The sequence below is a fragment of the Magnusiomyces paraingens genome (genome assembly GCF_902498895.1).
Source record: "Magnusiomyces paraingens strain CBS 517.90 genome assembly, contig: contig1, whole genome shotgun sequence".
NCBI classification, from domain to species: Eukaryota; Fungi; Ascomycota; class Dipodascomycetes; order Dipodascales; family Dipodascaceae; genus Magnusiomyces; species Magnusiomyces paraingens.
This window is the reverse complement of record NW_022474067.1, coordinates 297,082-313,120: the sequence shown is the minus strand read 5'-3', so window position 1 is coordinate 313,120 and position 16,039 is coordinate 297,082. Positions and strand designations below refer to the sequence as shown.

The following is a 16,039-nucleotide window of genomic DNA, read 5'->3' as shown; positions in this document are numbered from 1 at the left end:
AAGAAGTTAAAAAGTTATATATAAGAAGGAAAAGCCAGTTGGACTTTAAAAAAAAAAAGAAATAAAAAAATATCCGTTGAGAATTTTAAAATATATAAATATACATATATATATATATATATCAGTTTGAAATTTTTTATTATTTAATAAAAAAAAAATTTAATTTAATAATAATTTAATAATATATATTATAATATTTGAACCGACAAAATAAAAAAAAAGAAAAAAAAGAAAAAAAAGAAAAAAAAGAAAAAACCCGATTGGCGAAAGAAAAAGGTAACAAAAAAAAAAAAAAAAAGTCTGATATCTCAAAGAGTATATATATATATATATATATATATATAAAAGGTACGTACCAAAAAAAAAAAAAAAAAAAAGTCATTGATTGATTGATTTTTACTTTACCAAAAAAAAAAAAAAGATAAAATAAAGTTGTCCATCAAAGTGATTTAAGAAGATGATGAAGAAGCAGCACCAGCAGAAGCAGCACCAACACCAGCAGCAGCAGCAGCAGCAGCAGTGGTAGTACTACCATTACTAGTAGTAATAATTGTAGTAACTTTCATGACCTGAAGAAGAAGAAGAAGAAGGAAATGATTCTTAGAAAGAAAGAAAGAAAGAAAGAAAGAAAAAATAAATTGAATTGGGATTTTAAGTGTTATGGGTTTAATATGATTGGTGTTTTATTTGTTCGGAAGGGAGACTTTCAGCTAACCGATGGCCATTTCAATCTTTTTATCTTTTTATCTTTTTATCTTTTTAAATTATAATTGAATTGAATTGAATTGAATTATAATTGAATTGAATTGAATTGAATTAACAAAATTTGTTAATTATTTAAATATAAACTTTTTTATTTAAATAATAATTATTATAACAAAAAAAAAAACAATAAAATGAGATTCAAAGGGTTTCTCACGTGCGTTTCTGCAAAGAAGAAGAAGAAGAAATTTTTTTTTTCCCGCAAGTAGTTGCTTTTTAAAAAGAAGAATAAAAAAAATAAAAAAAATAAAAAAATCCGATTTCTAAAAGTTTTTTTTTTTTTTTTTTTTTTAATTTAAATAATAAAATTTATTATTATAAAATTAATAATTTTTTATAAATTAATTGCTTACTTAGTTGGTTGTTGTTGTTGTTGTTGTTAAATTGCCAGGTTGTTAAATTTGATGATGATGAAAATGATGAAAATGATGATTTTATAAAGATTTTATTTTTGAGGCAAAAAAAAAAAAAAAAAAAAAACGGCATTTTTGTTTTTAAAATTTTAAAATTTTAAAATTTTAAATTTTTTTTCAATTTCCAGCATTAAAGAATAAATTAAATTAAATTAAATAAATAAAATATTTAAATGAATTAAGTTAAATAAACAATTAAAATAAATTAAAATAAATTAAAATAAATTAATTTAATTGTTTTTATGTCTCACCAAATACTAAAAAAAAAAAAAAAAATAAAAAATTTGGGCGGTTTTTTTTTTTTATTTTTAAATTTTTTTCTACTTTGTAAGAAAAAAAAAAAAAACCCCCCCTTTGCTCATCTTTTTTTTTTTTTTTTTTTTTTTTTTTTTTTTTTTTTTTTTTTTTTAATTTAATTTAATTTAATTTTTTTTTTTCACAACCACCAACCCTTTAAAAAAAAAAAAAAAACCTTCCAACAAACCAACAAACCAACCAACCAACAACAAACAACAAATAACAAACTATCATCATCATCATCATCATCATCTTTAACCTTCAATCAAATCTCATGCCAGGCACATCTCAGTGACCGACTTTTTTTTTCCCATTCCCCTCCCCTCCCCTCCCCTCCCCTTTTTTTTTTTTTTTTTTTCCCTCTTCTCTTTTCCATCTTTCATCATCTTCATAATTCATCCTTTTGTTCATGTACCATAACCAAAATCACCTCCAACAGCCCCAGCAGGGCTCAGGAACAAGGCCTTCCCAGCAATACTTCCAACAACAACAACAACAACAACAACAACAACAAAATAATCTACAAAGATTCTATGGATCTCAACAATATTATCAATATGCTTCTCCTCAATCAAATACTCCTGCTGTCGCTCCCCTTGTCCCCGTCAGGTACTCCCAGCAACAACAACAACAACAATTACCATCACAATCACAATCACAATCATCATCATTATCATCTTACCAAACTCAAAAGTACCCCCCTCCTCAACATGTCCAAATGGCTCAAATGTCAACTTCCCACTCCTCTTCAAGACTCTTGTCACAGTCTTCTCAAAACCACCATTCTTTTGCTCCAGATGATATTGCCTTTAGTGCTGCTGCTGCCGCTGCTGCTGCTGCCTCTTATGCAATGACCAAAACTTCACAGACCTCTGCATCCGGCCTTTCTCTTTCCTCTCTTAATAGATCCTCCCAAAGAACCTCCTCTCTATCATCAACTTCCCAATTCCCAGGTTCATTCCAACAAGCATCCTCTTATGCTTCTTCCATTGTCGCACCTTCATCCGCATCAACCCATTCTGCTGGCCATCCTTCTCTTATTGTTGCTCCGGCCCCAGACAGATATCACCGTAGAAAGTCTATGGTTTCTTTGTCTTCTGCCGCCTCCGCCGCTCAACCTCCGTTGCAACAACAACAACAACAACAACAGCAACCTCCACATCACAATAACAACAACAACAACAACAACAACAGCAACAGCAACAGCAACAGCAACAGCAACCACCTCCTTGGAACACCTCAACCACCATCTTTTGCTCAACCCTCCTCTTCGGGATCTTCAACCGGATCTTCAACCGGATCCTCAGGCTCAACCCGTCATGCTGCAGTCTCCTCGGGCTCTTCCTCATCTTCCTCCTCTTCAAAAACTTCCGCATCCGCAGCATCTACTGCTCAAACATCTGTCGCTGCCTTCCCTCAATCTTCATCAACCCCTTCTAGCTCAAAAACAACTCCTACTACTCACACTACTCACACTACTCACACTACCCACACTGCCCATACTACCCATACTACCATCACTGCTGCTTCATCTTCTTCAACTTCACTCCCTTCCTCTTCCCTTCATTCTAAATCTCTCAACTCCTTTACTCCTGCAAATACTCAACCATCCAATGGTGGTGACGAAGGTATGTATCCTCTTGCTAATGTTTCACCCAATGTTTCAACTAAAACCTTGTCTGTACCACCAGTTATCCAACAACAACAACAACAACAACTACAACCACAACAACAATCCTCTACAATCATTATGCCTACACCTCCTCAAAACATCCGTAAACAATCTCAGACACAACCGTCTTCGTCATCATCAAATAAACCTTTCATTGCATCCTCCATCGCCCCCCCTCCTGCCGTAACTACCCCTTTGGTCCTCCCATCTGACATTCGTCGCGGCTCCCTCTCTTCCATCTCCCGCTCAGCATCATCTTCTCCGGGACCCTCTCTGGCCGCACCTAACTCTCGTCGTGGCTCTGCTTCCACATGGGACGCCCTTCCTTTGCATAAATCACAAGCTGCATCTTCTTCCGTCACTTATAACCCATACACTGGTTCTGCCAGTACCCCCAATCTCTCAAAGTCTACTGAGCAAAAGCCTATTGAGCAAAAGCCTACTGAGCAAAAATCTGTTGAGCAAAAACATACTGAGCAAAAGTCCACGGAACAAAAATTTGCAGAGCAAAAACCAACTCCTGCTCATTTGCCTAGAAAAAGCATGTCACTTACTAGTGCATCCATTGGAAACCAAGAACCTCACAGAATGGCCCAGTCTCGCTCAATGTCTGCTCATACTTCAAACAACTTTCAGCATCAATCAACCCCTCATTCAATTTCCCAATCTTCAATCATTTCAAATGCTTCTACTTCTGATAAAAAGTCCTTTGGACACCGCCTTAAAAAGGCCTTTTCTTTTGGCTCAAAGAAACCAGACCCTCCTCCTCCTCCTGTAAAACAATCTTCGGCCTCTCAAGACCATACTTTCTCCTTTGTCAAGAAAAAACGCACTTCAACAATGACAGGTCCCATTGTTCCTCCAAACTTTAATACTAAGCAGCAGAAGCAGCAACAACAACAACAACAACAACAACAACATCCTCAACAACAACAAAACCCTCAACAAACTGATTACCGTCATCCATCTCAACAACATACAGACCGCAGAAAAAGTAGCGCTAGTCATACCTTTAGCTTTACTCGTCGCTCTGGTACCTCCAAACGAACTTCCACAATGACGAGCTCCTCGGCACCTGCATTCGAGGGCTTTTCATCCTCCTTTGTCGACGACTCAAAACAGTCCCCCTTTCAACAACGCAAGCGCTCTCGCTCTGTAGTTGTCCCAGACTCGGCTTCAGTCCATTCTACCTCCTCCAATTCTTCTTTTGCAACCCTCCGCAAAATGTCAAAGTCTCTGTTTACTAAAACTTCCTCCTCAGATTTGAAACGTGCGGCCGCACCATCTCCACACGCCCCTGCAAATCTAACCCCTGCGACTAAAGTTACCCCTGAAAATTATTCAAGCATTCCCAACAACCCTCCAAAACATTCCTCATCATCCCCAAACAATACCCTACTCCCGCCTTCAAAATTGGACCCTAAGTTTGTTCTCGCTAAACCTGAACCGACCTTTTATATTCAGGATTCTCCAAGTGACTCTCCTGGTACTTCTCGTGAAAGTTCTCAGTTTTCCTTTGCCCCATTTCTCGAAAACTCTCCAGCTTCAACTTCTGTTTCTCATGCAGTCGCAGAAGCTGATAAGCCTGTCTCTACCCCTGGAGACACGGCTATTAACGCCCTGGCTTCTGTCACAATTCCCAACTCGCAGTCCACAAATAGTTTTGACTTTTCCGACCTTGCAGAGGGTCTTGGACAACTGGTAAGTGCAACTTCAGAAGATCTTACTACTGCTCCTACATTTTATAATGGCAATAGTAGCAGCCGTGGTGATGACACCAATGATCAACCTGCGCCTCCTGAGGAGGAATCTTCTGAAGACGACTTAAACGCCGCAGACACTGTATTCCCGAGAAACCTTGACAATATTACTGTTGAAACCATTCGCTCGTCTCTGGAACGTACAAAGTCTTTGGAACGTCGCCGGTCCCGTAGGTCTACCCGCTCTACAAGATCAAACAAATCGGGTAAAAGCTCCGCCGCGCGCTCTCAAGAAGTGACAGATTCAATTGACGGTGTTCTTCATTCACGATCTGGCTCGGAACTGCTCCCCAATGCCTTGGAAATCCATGCAACCCCTGACCTCCGCAGTGAGCCCAGTCATGACGCTGCCACCCCGAAAAAGAGTATTCTCAAAAAGGATGAGCCTGCTGTTACTTCGCGCCCATCCTCTGCTCGCAGCATCCGAAACACCAGATCTAAACCCCCTCCAAACACTCCACCACTTGGCCCGGTCACATCCCCACGTTTTTACAGCACTAACCCGGCTTCTCGTGACCACAAGCTCTCTAGCTCGCCATCAATGAACTCCATGTTCAACTTTGGCGACATTGACTTGAACCTCGACTTTGAGTTTGGCACAACAGACTTTAGCTCTCACTTATCACCTGTCCAAAAACTTAGACATTCTCGTACTCCGTCAAACGTCTCATCAGTGTCTTCTATTTCATCGCAACCTGGTGCAGTCCACCACTATGCTCACCCGCTCTACACACGCCAAAACTCAAGCACAAGCGCGGTCTCCACATCTAGCTCCGCTAGTCTGTCGCCACAGCTTGTAGCCGTGTCCAATGGCCATGTCACAAACTCGTCGCAAACCTCTATCAAGTACCATTCTGCGTCTCCCCAATCGTCGCCACAACTGTATGCTCAGTCGCAGCGCATGGCTCACGGTAACAAGCACTCGTCAACGTCTCCTGCACCTTCATCTCATGTATCATTTTCATCGAAGATTATTATTTTCGATACATATGATCCCACAGATTATGATCGGCGTGCAGAGCCTGCAACATGTAACCGGCTGACGCCGTTACTGGCTCAGCAGATTAAGGAGGAGCTGAATAACTTTAAAATGGAAATGAGCGTACATGCCGAGTCTAGAATATATACGCATTTTTTTTAAATGGAGAAGGGTAAAGAAAAATTTCATGGAACCAAGATGGAACTAAAGAAAAAAAAAAGCAAAGAAGAAAAGAAAAAAAAGAAAGAAAGAAAGAAAGAAAGATAAAGAAAAAAAAAACAGAAAAAATTCGACGACAAAATAATTTATACAAATATCCTTTCAAAGATTTGAAACTGATTTTAATTCTCAAACTGCAGCCACTCATTTACCACCACTCCCCCCCACTTGAATAAACCTATTGAAAAATATATCTCTAAAAAAAATATATTATAATTTTTAAAACGACTAAAAAAATTATTAAAAAAAACTACTACTACTACTACTACTATATATAAAAAAAATACTTTTTCCTTTCTGTGTTATTTTTGTTTTATATAAAATTTTGACATAATTGATAATTTCTATTGTATACAAATTTCAAATCTCATTTCTTTTAAAAAGAAATTGCCTATTTAGGATTCTCATGTTGAAACTTAAATGTTGCAATATCCCACAAAATGCACTTATTTTTAAAATTTTCAATATCACCAAATCCTCTTTTTTTTTTTTTTTTTTTTTTTTTTTTCTTCTTTTCACAACCACCACCACTAAAAATAAAACCTCACCATACACACACACACATCAACAATGGCAATTCCAGGTTATGTCGTACCAGGACAAATCATTTGCCCAGTCTTTGAAAAAGTTGACCCTCAGTCATCTGCCGTCCGTAAATATGTACCGGGCCATGGTGTCGCACTCGCTCCTGCGCCTGGAAATCCCAACGCTGTGACGCTGGCCGCAACTCTTGTCGGCCGTGTTGCCATCGAGCCACTGGCTGAGGACCCTAGTACAGGACCGTCCTCTACACACAAGAAAATGACTGTCCACACTTTCCAGGTATCTGTTCAAGATAAATTCTATTCGCCAGCAACATTGCTGCAATACGCACAAAATACCAACACGGCTAATAACCAGTCCAAGGTGCCACTCACAAGACAGGGCGTCGATGTGCTACCAGCCGTCGGGTCTGTGGTTCTTGCACGGGTTACCAAACTTGCACTGCGTCAGGCTGCAGTTGAAATTCTGGCGGTGGAGCATTCTCCCACAGAGTCAGCATTACCTACGCCTTTCCAGCCAGATAGTGTACCAGTGTCAGCCGAAAGTGGTGCCGGGTTGAACGGACTGGCACGCGGCACTGTTCCACGATCCAATGTATCTTCTGCAGCATCATGGGAAAAGGCAGTTGCATTATTGGGTGGTGCACACGGTGGCGAGGGATCTTTTGGCGGTGGAGCTGGTGGCGGAGCTGCAGGTGGTGAAGGTGGTGGCAGCGGTAGTGGTGGAGGTGCAAATGGAGGATCTACAGAGGTTGGCGAAGGATTTGGTGGTGTGATTCGGGTACAGGATGTGCGAATGACTGAAAGAGACAAGGTTAAGATGGCAGAAAGTTTCCGACCGGGTGACATTGTGCGAGCAACTGTGGTGAGTACTTTTTAATTAAGGAGTTTTTTTTTTTTTTTTTTTTTCAGTGCATTATTGATTTATTCATGCTAACATACAAAAATTTTTTTTTTTTCTTTTTCATTTTAGATTTCTCTCGGCGATGGTACTAATTATTACTTGTCGACAGCCCGTAATGATCTGGGAGTTGTGCTAGCACGTTCTGTGGCTGGCGAACGAATGTACCCCGTGGATTGGGAAACGATGCGTGCCCCACGGACCGGCGAGGTTGAGCGACGCAAGTGTGCGAAACCTTTTAGTGCTTGAGAGGTTTCAAGGATACCCTGAGGAGGGGAGCTTAGTACTTTAAGAGGTCTAGAAGGAAAGCAAAACGACGAAGTTGTTGAAGATTAAAAGAATGAGAATCGAAAGAAATAAAAGAAAGAGAGAAAGAAAAAAAAATTATACGATTGATGAATATTGCTGCTACGATCGGAGAAAATCCCCAAAATGATACTAATACTTGATTAAGGGCCTTTATATCCAAAAACGTTGCTCTGCTTTGCTTTCTTGCATAATCCTCATCATTCCTTTTTGAATTCCCTTTTCTATCTAAATACCATCATCGTCTCGTCTTGTTCTGGCCTAAAATGCTCCACCGTCCTCTCATCTATATCGAGCACCTTTAATCATCCCTTTCAATCGTTGATCGGCGCCAACAGCCGTCATGTCCTTTTTTTTCCTTTTGTGCTTTATCGCTCCTGTTATATATATAAATACCTTGATTTCATTCCCACTTAATATAATAATAAAAGAAAAAAAAAACATAATACTTTTTTCCCCTCCCCATCTATTCTACTATCTTATAAACATAAAAAAAAACTTACAAAACTTACAAAACTTACAAAACTTACAAAACTACAAACTATTCTAATATATCCACAATGTCCAGATTTATCATCGACAAGGATGGCTGCGCAGTCTCAGTCCCAACAGCAACCGTTACGCGCCCACGCCGCGCCCCAGAAGCTTCCCTTAAAATCAATGTGCGCTCCGGAGCAGCCTACTTGGCCTCATGTGCCCAGGAATCTGCCGTCCTCCCTCTCTCGCGTTACACAGCTGCTGCAGGCGCCTTTCACAGCTACCAACACGAAACGGCCCATGAAATTATCGACGGCCTGCGGCCTGAGTCTGTCGACCCAGGATCACCTACAGCACCCTCATCGCCTGTGCTTGCGCCAACCAACCAACGGCCCATGTACTTATCAAGCCGTCTTGCCAGCACGGAAAAGATTCCTCGCACAATGCATGCCAAGTATGCAGCATTTAGTTTTTCCAAAACCCGAGCGTGGCTAGACTTTTATGCAATTGTCAATCAGCACCTCCACATTGCGTGTGAGGACTCGAGTTGCACTATGCAGGAGGCTGAGCGCCGGGTTACCGAAGCGTACCAAGCACAGGAAGAAGAAACTGTTGATCATGACCCTGCGGACGTGGGCCAGCTCATGTATACGCTCACTCGTCGCGCACAGCTTTTCCTTAATATGGCTGGCACGGCCGTGTCGTTGGAGGTTTTGCGTGCATACCTGGGTGCGCCCGACATTGTATTTAGCGCGCTACGTGACGAACAGGGTGGTTTGGAGCGCGTACCTGTATTGGCTGGAGTGTACACAAATGACTTGGACTTTGCACCGATTGCTGATGATTTTTTCTTCCACGATACGTTGGCATCAGTGCGTGACAATGATGCATGTGCGTGCAAGGGCGTTGCAGCTGTAGAGGAAAAGAAGAAGAAGACAGCCATTGATATTGTGTTTCGGACATTTGAGTATATGGCACTCAATAATGTCAAGTATACATTTATTTCCACGGCCTCGCATACGCGCTTTTTGATGCGTCCAAGCACACTGAGCCGCGCGCTCTACGTGTCGCCCGCTGTGTCGCACTTTCAGGGAAAACCTGCAGGCATTTTTGGCTGCCTTGTAGCCATGTGTCTGCAGGCTGCAACGGGGTACCCGCGCCATTGGTTGGCAGCGGTGCATCTTAAGGCACCCCTGGGTGTGTTTGAGCGTCTACATGTAGCAACAGCGACTGCGCGCGATGAAGAGGACGAGGACTCGATTCTCGACAAGCTGGAGCTGCCGGCAACACCGGAGGATGACTCTGAGAGCAATTATTCTGACTATGAAGAAGATGAAGATGATGGCGATGAGTTGTACATGGATGCGCTAACCAGCGTCACTGTCAAAGAAGTTGACGATGATCTTTTCCCCGAGACACTAACGTACCCGCTCGATGTGTGTCCGATTGCCACGCCAGCCGTACACAGCTTGAATACGTGCCATGTCACGTATCCTGGCAAGGTGCAATGGTGGAAGGTTTCCAAGGCTCGCAAGAATATCCATACAATTCGGTTTTTACGCAACCCGGTGGCAAGCGGCATTTGCGGCGCAAGCCTGGCTGAGGTGGAGGTGACTGAATGTGAAGTGCCGCCCGAGGCAGAGCAAGAATTTCGCCGCTTGGAGCGAAATGAGACGTGCAAGCGTCTCGATGCAGGACTCACGGCTGGGCTTCAGGCAATTCCAGGAATTGGCAGCGGGTCTGGTGGTATGGTTGGGTGTCAAGGAGGCAGCATTTACCGCGGTGTTGGTAATAACCCTTCAGTGTCTAGTTTTTTTAAGCGCCCGTCGATTGTGCGCACTTCAAACTCTGCTGGAAGCGGATCAGACCCGGAGTCGTCAACCATGATGAAGGCGAACCGTCTGGACTGCTTGAAGCGGCGTAGGCGCAGCATGGTTGCAACACTCAAGACTTTGGATACAAGCTTCCCCGGGCACGTTGAGGCGCTGGAGTTGTTAGAAAATGAGGCGCGGATTTACGAGTATTTTGCGGCACATGCTACGGAAGCTCGCGGCGCAGTGCCGCTCAATTACATGTTTGGCAGTGTGCTTGGGTTTATGTTTGTGCTTGCAGTCGAGCATTGCGGCCGACCAATGCGCGCACTGGACTTTGTTGTTGAAGAACGTGTGCGTGTGGCTGATGGCTCTCTGGGGGTACGTATGAGGATGAATGAAGATGTGGTTAAACAGATGCATGAAGTGCTTGATGTTGCACACTCTTTGCGTCTTTTACATGGGGATGTTGCTAATCTTGAGACATTTGTTGTTGAAGAGATTGAGGAGTCGGTACCCAATTTGGAGTATTATTTTTACAAGAAGGATGGATGTGATGAGTCTAAGAATGGTGATGTTTTCCCACCAAATGCACCACCACCTTCACCATTGCAAAAATCAATTCGTCTGCGCGTTCGATTGGCTAACTTTTCGCGTACAAGACTATATGTACGACTATACAAGGCGGCAATGCAAGAAGAGCACGAGGTGCTGGATGCATTTTGCAAGGAGACGTACGAGCGGAGCATTCGAAGACGCGAGGCAACCAAGGCCAAGGCTGAAGAGTGTGAAAAGACAGAGGAGGTTGAGGGTAAGAGTAAGAAGGAGGAGAAGGGTAAGACTGAAGAAGGCGATGAGTCTGGAAAGGTGAGCCAGTCTGATTGTTCTACGGCTGAAGAATCAACTAGTATGATTGTTAAGAAGTTGATTAAAATTTACAACAAGTAAGGTTTTGTAGACAGACATTAGTTAATTATAATTTTAAATTTTATTTTGATTTTTAAGTCCATGTTGATGATTTGCGTTGCAAAATAATGGAGTATTTTATGACAATATCAGGTCACGTGAACATTTTGAAATTTTTCAGTAGAAGAAGAAAAAAAAAAAAATTCCCATTGCAGCCAATCTCAGAGCCACTTTTCTCTCTCTTTTTCCTTTCCACCACCACCACCACAACAACAACAACACACATACACCAATGTTTCAAAGTCTCCGAACCACGGCAACTCGCTCCTGCATTGGACGTTCGTTAATATTTCAACAGCCTCTGGCAGTCTCCACTCGGGCGTTTTCTGCCACCTCTGCGGCCCAGATCATTTACGTGAAGCCCAAGGCCGATGTGCCTGCTCCTACCGAAAATATCCCGGACCTTGCGGCGTTTCTTAACGCGATCGGACGCAAGAGCATTGATCATGAAGAAACTATTGGCACTTGGGAGAAGCTGATGACCATGTCATCCCAGCAAATGAAGGCTGACGGTATCGATGTGCGATCCAGAAAGTGAGTACTAAAAAAAAAAACAAAAAAAATGAGAATTTCTTTGGGGGATCCAAAGGACATCGATATCCCCTTCTCCCACCTTTAGAAAAACAAAAAATAAAACTAACTGAAGTTTTTCTTTTTAGATATATTCTTGCTTGGAGAGAAAAGTTTGCAAAGGGAGATGAGCTTTGTGAGATTAAGCGCGGCAAGAAGTCGTGGGGTGGTGAGCGCCGTCGTAAGGCCGTCAAGGCCGAATTCATGGCCAAGAAGTACCGTGAGGAGCACCACCGCCGACTCAAGGAGGCTTCTGAAGACAATTAAGGCGAGTGATTTATTGTATTTTGTTTTCATTTTTGTACATAATAAAAAAAAAAAAGGGAAAAAAATAAAGAAGAATAGTGTTTTTTTTTTTTTTTTTTTTTGATTATTGTTTCTATCTAAAACAGTTTGGACAACATTTGGGCTTCGTCCTGCATGACTTCCAGCGTCCGCGGACCGCCGCGCGTATCATCGGGGCTCTGGAACGCCTTGTCTCCGTTGGCATTGGCCTTAAGCACAGAAAAAACGTATTCCAGGTCGCCCTCTTTACCGTTTAGTTTTTTGTAAATATCGTCGACATTGGGGAGGTCATTAAGACGTCTTGGGATTATATGGCAGTGAACGTGTGGGACAGTTTGTCCTGCTAAGGGACCGTCTTGGATTGCAATGTTGAGAGAATCTGCTTTGTAGTGGGTTTCAACGACGCGTGCGACTTTTTGAACGGAACTGTAGAAATCGATAGCTTCTTCTTCAGTCATTTGACTGATGCGTGAAACCACGCGCCGCGGACACACCAGCACATGCCCCGGAACGATTGGCCGGATGTTGACAAGACCGAATGACCATTTGGTTTTGTAAAAGACTTGTGATGTCACAACAAACTTGCCAAAGAGAATGGGGGCCTGTGCAGACATGGTGGTGGTGGTGGATAGAATAGAGAGTTTTGATAAGAATTGGTGATGTTTTAGAGGAGGATTGACAGCAAGACGGGAAATATAAAAAAATAAAAGAAAAAAAAAAAAAAACCATTTTGGCTCAACTTTTGGTAGAGAAAGGAGACCTATTAAAAACAAAAAACAAAAAACTTCAATTTGTATATCTTCTGATCTGTACATTTAAAAATTAATCTACATAAAATATTGGCACCAGGCCACAATTATCAAAGAGTGAAAGGGGGAAAGGGAGAGGAAAAAAAAATAACTAGATGCTAGCAACATGGGACTCATCAAGAAGGGTTGTGGGGGTGGGTGTGAGATTCTGCGGAGAAATTGGACTAGCTTGATCAGTTTTTGCAACTGTCTCATCCACCTTCAATTCCTGTTTTTCGAGTGTTTCAGTATCGAGAGCAGAATCGGAAGAAGTACCAGAGGGAGTATGCGAAGTAGCAGCAGCAGAAGAAACAGTAGCAGCAGCGGCTGCGGCGGCAGCAGCGGCTGCAGCTTGCTCTCTTTCCAGTCTCTCTTTTTCCAATCGCTCCTGTTCTCGCTGAATTCGTTGACGCTCCAGTCGCTCCACATGATCCTGTCTCTGCCGGTTTTCCTGTTGCCAGCGCTCATAAACAAAGGGAATCAAGGACCCGAAAAACATAATGGAGACTTCGTAAAGTTTGACGAAAAATATTTTGAGAATTTGGAAAAAAGTTTCGTCACCAGGAACAACTGCAACAGGTATAGGAGCTTGGGCTTGGGCTTGAGCTTGAGTTTGAGCTTGAGCTTGAGCAGGGGCTGGGGCTGGAACAGGTACTTGAGCTAGAACTTGTCCCGGTTGAACAGGTGCGGCAGGACCTTGAGCAGGTTGAGCAGGTGGGACTGGGGGGTTTGTATAAGGCAACCAACGAATGGCACCCTGCATGACATTATTGAAGGCATTTTGAACCACCTGGAAGCGCTCGTGAAGACGATCGACCACATTAAAGTGACTGATGGTGACTAAAACAAAGAGGACAGCAAAAGCAAGTTTAACTCCATCTTGCCATGAAATACTAACATTACCCAGAATGAAAGACAAACGCAAAAGAAAAAAAAGAAAAATTGAAACGTTACGAAGAAGCCGCACGTCAAGTCGCACACGCCAATTGCCGACGCGGAGCATGACTACACGGCCATTGTTTTCGCGAGGCTGAGGCTGAGGCTGAGCATTTTGCTGTTGCTGTCTTTGTTGTTGATGCTGATGCTGCTGCTGCTGCTGCTGTTGAAGTTGATGAAGTCTTTGGTGATGCTGGAGATGCTGTTGTTGAAAGTGTTGTTGAATCTGCTGAGGAGTCATATTGGGATGAGGAAGACCTGTGAATCCTGGGGGTTTCCCTCCAGGAACTGCAATGTACAAATTTGTGTTTGTTGTTGCGGCTGGGTTTGTGAATTTTGGTTCGGTGACTTCTTTTGAAAAGATGGGGGTTTTACTATTGAGGGCATGTGTGGCTAGAGGCTTGCCCATTTTTTTGGCTTGAGTAGCAAATATTGCGAGAGCTTTAGGGGATGCGCAAAAGAGTAATTGACCAGCATAGTTTTTAACAATTACAATGTCTTTGGAACTGATGGGGATCAGAGTATTATTGAAAAGGATATTAATAGCGTTTGGAAGATTTGGAAGATTGAGTTTATAGGGATCGAGGCTGCAAATTCCGGCCGTTTGGGTACGCGTGACTGTTGTTTGTAACATTTGAGAAATAGGGGTACTACTGGGGGGACGTGTGCGCTGGCTCTTGTCAAAGCCTAAAGGAAGGGGGTCTTCAGTGGACTTGGATGATTCATCGGATGAAGATGAAGGTGAAGATGTAGATGCAGATGCAGATGCAGAAGGGCCCGATGACGTGGAAGGGCCTGGTGATGTAAATTGGCCTATGGGTGGTGACGGACCAGTAGACTGGGATGAGCCAGATAAAGGTTCTAGGGAAACAGGTTTAGGAAGACTGGCAGTAGAGGAAACGGGGGATGCATGTGAAATAGGAGCTGATTGAACAGGAGCAGGAGAAGAGCTAGTTGGAGGCAATTGAGAAGAGGATGCAGATGAAGCAGGGAGAGACTGGGAGCTTCTTCCAAAAAAGGCTGAAAAAGGTCCAGCTGAGCTTTTTGGTTTTTCAGTGGTATCTAAGGGTCTAATAACAAGATGGAAAAGAATTGAAGATGCAGAGGGTATTTTGTTTGAATGAAGGATCGACTCAAAGGTTTCATTTTCATCAAGGACACGGCCACGAAAGATGAGACGTTGGCGTTGTAGTGAAGGTGCCAGGGTTTCAGCATTATCAGATGGGAAACGGTTATGAATGAGTTGTTTTAGATCTGCAATGGAAGTTTCTCTGCTGAGCACAAACTCCATAGGGAGTTCGACTGGCAGTTTGAAGGGAGAGGTGATTGTGACCTTGATGCTGGCCATGGTTTATGGGTAGGTATTATTTGGATTATTTGGATACAGTGTTGATAGTAGAATGGTGGTTTTGACAGATGGAGGTGGAATTCCAAGCTGGCCAAGTGTGGCAATGTTGACGTCAATCAGAACTGACTGCGGCGGATGTTGTGTTAGTTAGTTAGTCAGTCAGTCAGTTTTGTAATTTTGTAATTTTGTAGTAACAAAGTTTTTTTTTTTTTTTTTTTGAAATGTAAAATGAAAAAAAAATAAAAAAAATGTAATTACAAAAAGTAAAATATATTTGTAACACAAGTGTAACATAAATATATGTCAGATATCGGTTAATTTTCAGAGCGGTCACTTTGAATTACGAGCTCCGAAGCCCGAATTGCGCCACTGGAGAGTTAGCGGAAGTGCGCAGGGGCAATCAGGCAGGCAAGTAATCAGAAGAGGCATCTGTTGCAGGATAGTTTTTATTTTTTTTAAGACGGTCAAGCCACAATAGCGTCTTCTCCCTCCAGAAAATACGCCATTCCACGCCTCCGCACTTCATCGGTGTAAAAGCCACGCGAGCCTCCCCCCACTCTTTATAGTACATTTTCATTTTCATTTTCATTTTCATTTTCATCATCATTTTCATTATCATTATCATCACTACCACCACCACCACTACTACCACTACCACCACCAGCCATCAGCTAGATTTAAGCATAGGGCTTGTTGTTGATATATCATAAATATACCCCATGAGTGACTGTTTTTGTCGATTTGCACTTTACCCGAGAGTGGTTTTGTTGATTATATCCCTCCAATAAACTGTGGTTAAAAAGCATCAATTCCAATAAGTTCTGCATTTGATAATAATAATAATAAACAAAAAGTGATTAATTGAAATATATATATATATTTTTTTCTTTTTTGTTCCTTTTTATTATTTTTTATTTATTTATTATTTTAAAATACCTCGTTTTCCATCCGTTCCATTTGGTCCCTCATACTTGTGGCTGATAATAACTTAATAAGCCCAAACGTCT

General features: G+C 42.1%; 6 protein-coding genes across 6 annotated transcripts; 4 read left to right on the top strand and 2 right to left on the bottom strand.

Moving 5' to 3' along the window:
• Positions 1-1,881: 1,881 nt before the first annotated feature.
• SAPINGB_P000110 (uncharacterized protein) lies at positions 1,882-6,045 on the top strand (the record flags this gene model as incomplete). Its single annotated transcript, XM_031994834.1, has 1 exon — positions 1,882-6,045. One exon carries the CDS (start codon positions 1,882-1,884, stop codon positions 6,043-6,045), a length of 4,164 nt encoding a protein of 1,387 aa, XP_031850725.1.
• A 627-nt stretch (positions 6,046-6,672) lies between these two features.
• On the top strand, positions 6,673-7,794 carry SAPINGB_P000109 (uncharacterized protein; the record flags this gene model as incomplete). Its single annotated transcript, XM_031994833.1, has 2 exons — positions 6,673-7,509; positions 7,618-7,794. The coding sequence occupies 2 exons, from the start codon at positions 6,673-6,675 to the stop codon at positions 7,792-7,794; spliced, it is 1,014 nt and encodes a 337-aa protein (XP_031850724.1).
• Positions 7,795-8,411: 617 nt separating this feature from the next.
• Positions 8,412-11,087, top strand: SAPINGB_P000108 (uncharacterized protein; the record flags this gene model as incomplete). Its single annotated transcript, XM_031994832.1, has 1 exon — positions 8,412-11,087. One exon carries the CDS (start codon positions 8,412-8,414, stop codon positions 11,085-11,087), a length of 2,676 nt encoding a protein of 891 aa, XP_031850723.1.
• Positions 11,088-11,337: 250 nt separating this feature from the next.
• On the top strand, positions 11,338-11,942 carry SAPINGB_P000107 (mitochondrial 37S ribosomal protein mS41; the record flags this gene model as incomplete). The annotated part of the gene is made up of 2 exons (XM_031994831.1): positions 11,338-11,639; positions 11,765-11,942. 2 exons carry the CDS (start codon positions 11,338-11,340, stop codon positions 11,940-11,942), a joined length of 480 nt encoding a protein of 159 aa, XP_031850722.1.
• Positions 11,943-12,058: 116 nt separating this feature from the next.
• SAPINGB_P000106 (uncharacterized protein) lies at positions 12,059-12,574 on the bottom strand (the record flags this gene model as incomplete). Its single annotated transcript, XM_031994830.1, has 1 exon — positions 12,059-12,574. One exon carries the CDS (start codon positions 12,572-12,574, stop codon positions 12,059-12,061), a length of 516 nt encoding a protein of 171 aa, XP_031850721.1.
• A 286-nt stretch (positions 12,575-12,860) lies between these two features.
• SAPINGB_P000105 (uncharacterized protein) lies at positions 12,861-15,032 on the bottom strand (the record flags this gene model as incomplete). The annotated part of the gene is made up of 1 exon (XM_031994829.1): positions 12,861-15,032. The coding sequence occupies one exon, from the start codon at positions 15,030-15,032 to the stop codon at positions 12,861-12,863; it is 2,172 nt and encodes a 723-aa protein (XP_031850720.1).
• Between the last annotated feature and the right edge of the window lie 1,007 nt (positions 15,033-16,039).